Source organism: Gekko japonicus, unplaced genomic scaffold (genome assembly GCF_001447785.1).
Source record: "Gekko japonicus isolate JY-2015 unplaced genomic scaffold, Gekko_japonicus_V1.1 scaffold803, whole genome shotgun sequence".
NCBI classification, from domain to species: Eukaryota; Metazoa; Chordata; class Lepidosauria; order Squamata; family Gekkonidae; genus Gekko; species Gekko japonicus.
This window is the reverse complement of record NW_015167562.1, coordinates 525,779-527,339: the sequence shown is the minus strand read 5'-3', so window position 1 is coordinate 527,339 and position 1,561 is coordinate 525,779. Positions and strand designations below refer to the sequence as shown.

General features: G+C 38.1%; 1 protein-coding gene across 1 annotated transcript in view; it reads left to right on the top strand.

The window, feature by feature from the left end:
- The first annotated feature begins 861 nt into the window (after positions 1-861).
- Positions 862-1,561, top strand: part of PRDM15 (PR domain containing 15) — a 60,623-nt gene continuing 59,923 nt past the window's right edge. Inside the window, exon 1 of the mRNA XM_015413768.1 lies at positions 862-901. Coding sequence (XP_015269254.1) covers positions 865-901 — 37 coding nt within the window. The 5' untranslated portion in view covers positions 862-864. The remainder of the gene's footprint in view (positions 902-1,561) is intronic.

The window sequence follows — 1,561 nt, the reverse complement described above, 5'->3', positions numbered from 1 at the left end:
TGGAGATAAGGAAGAAATGGTTTGGGTATATAAGATGGGTAAGAGAAGGGAGGACCAATAATGATGTATTTATAAAACTCCATAGGGTGTGCTTATGGTTACAGATATAATAATAAGATCTTTTTCTTCTTCTTTCTGTTTGCTAGGGGGAGGGGGGAGGGAATGATAAAAGGGGGGAAATGATGTATTTGATGTTTGGTTATGTTATGTAATATTGATGAAAATACTTCCCCATGAATGAATATGAATGTTAAACATCAATACAAATAAAAAAAAGCTATGGTGGATGCTGGAGCATAGTTGGAAGTAAACTTGTTGCACTTAAAGACCTATTTATATCACACTGCTTATTACGTCTCTTGTCCTATTTGATTACATAGTTTTATGTAATTTAATCTGCCTTCAGTCTTGGTGAGAAGGGCAGACTATAAAATTATAAAATAAAAATTAGCCAGTAACCTTCACATTGTATACTGTTTCAGGAAACAATATTGAGACTCTTACTAGATGTGAATGTGTTCTAATCATCTAGTGTTCAATCTTTCAGTTTATTTTCACACAAAATGATATTTTCATATGAATTTATTTCAACATGAAATATTTTTCACATGAAATATTGTCACATGAATTTATTTTCACATGAAATAATCTTTGATAAAGTCTCAAAGTCAGACTCAGAAGTCTGTAACACAGTTCCCATTGAACATAAGATGGGTCAGAATTATACCTAGCCTCCGGAAAGGCATTGAAGTATTTTTACAGGGATGCAGAAGTCTGTGTAACTCTGTGGGGAAGTATTTTGTCAGAAAGTGTCTAACAATCTAATTGGTGTTGGTGTCTCTTCTGTTTTGAAAGATTTCAGAAATGGCAGAAGATGGCAGTGAGGAGACCATGTTTATATGTGAGTATTCCTCAAGTAATGGCAATTTGGCAATTTGGAGTCAGTTTTAACTGGTTTTACTGTTTTTGCTTTTATTCGTGTTTATTATATTTTTAAATGTTGTAAACTGCCCCGAGTCCCTTGTGAGGAGAGGGTGTGGATTATAAAATAAATAAATAAAAAAACCCATGGGAAGATTATTTGGAAATCTGACCCATTTGCAAGGCATTTTGCAGACAAAATTTGCTCTAATTTGGACACAATAATTCCAAAGGTATCACAAAGGTATTCTCAGAGTGATATGCTCAATTAGAACAGTCTGCCTGATGGATCAAGTGTTTTCCTGAGGATTCCCTCCAATTTTTTCCTGCTGGCATGGTGGGCATTTCTGTCAAGGTCTAGTATATGGAGGTGATTTAGGTGGTTGACATGAGCACTTTTAGATGCAGGGGTCATTTCCTGCAGGAGCACACAGGAGCGGAGCTCCGGCAGTAAAGAGCCCAGGGGGCAGGCACATGCAACAAGCCCCACCCCCTGCTCCCAGCAGCCCTCAGTCAAAGCAAGAAGCAGCCAGGTAAGCTGCAGAGCCCCCCCTGTCCAAAACAGTCCAATGGCACCTTTAAGACCAAGTTTTATTCAGGTACAAGCTCTCCCTCCTCTGCGAGGACAGATCTGCACGTT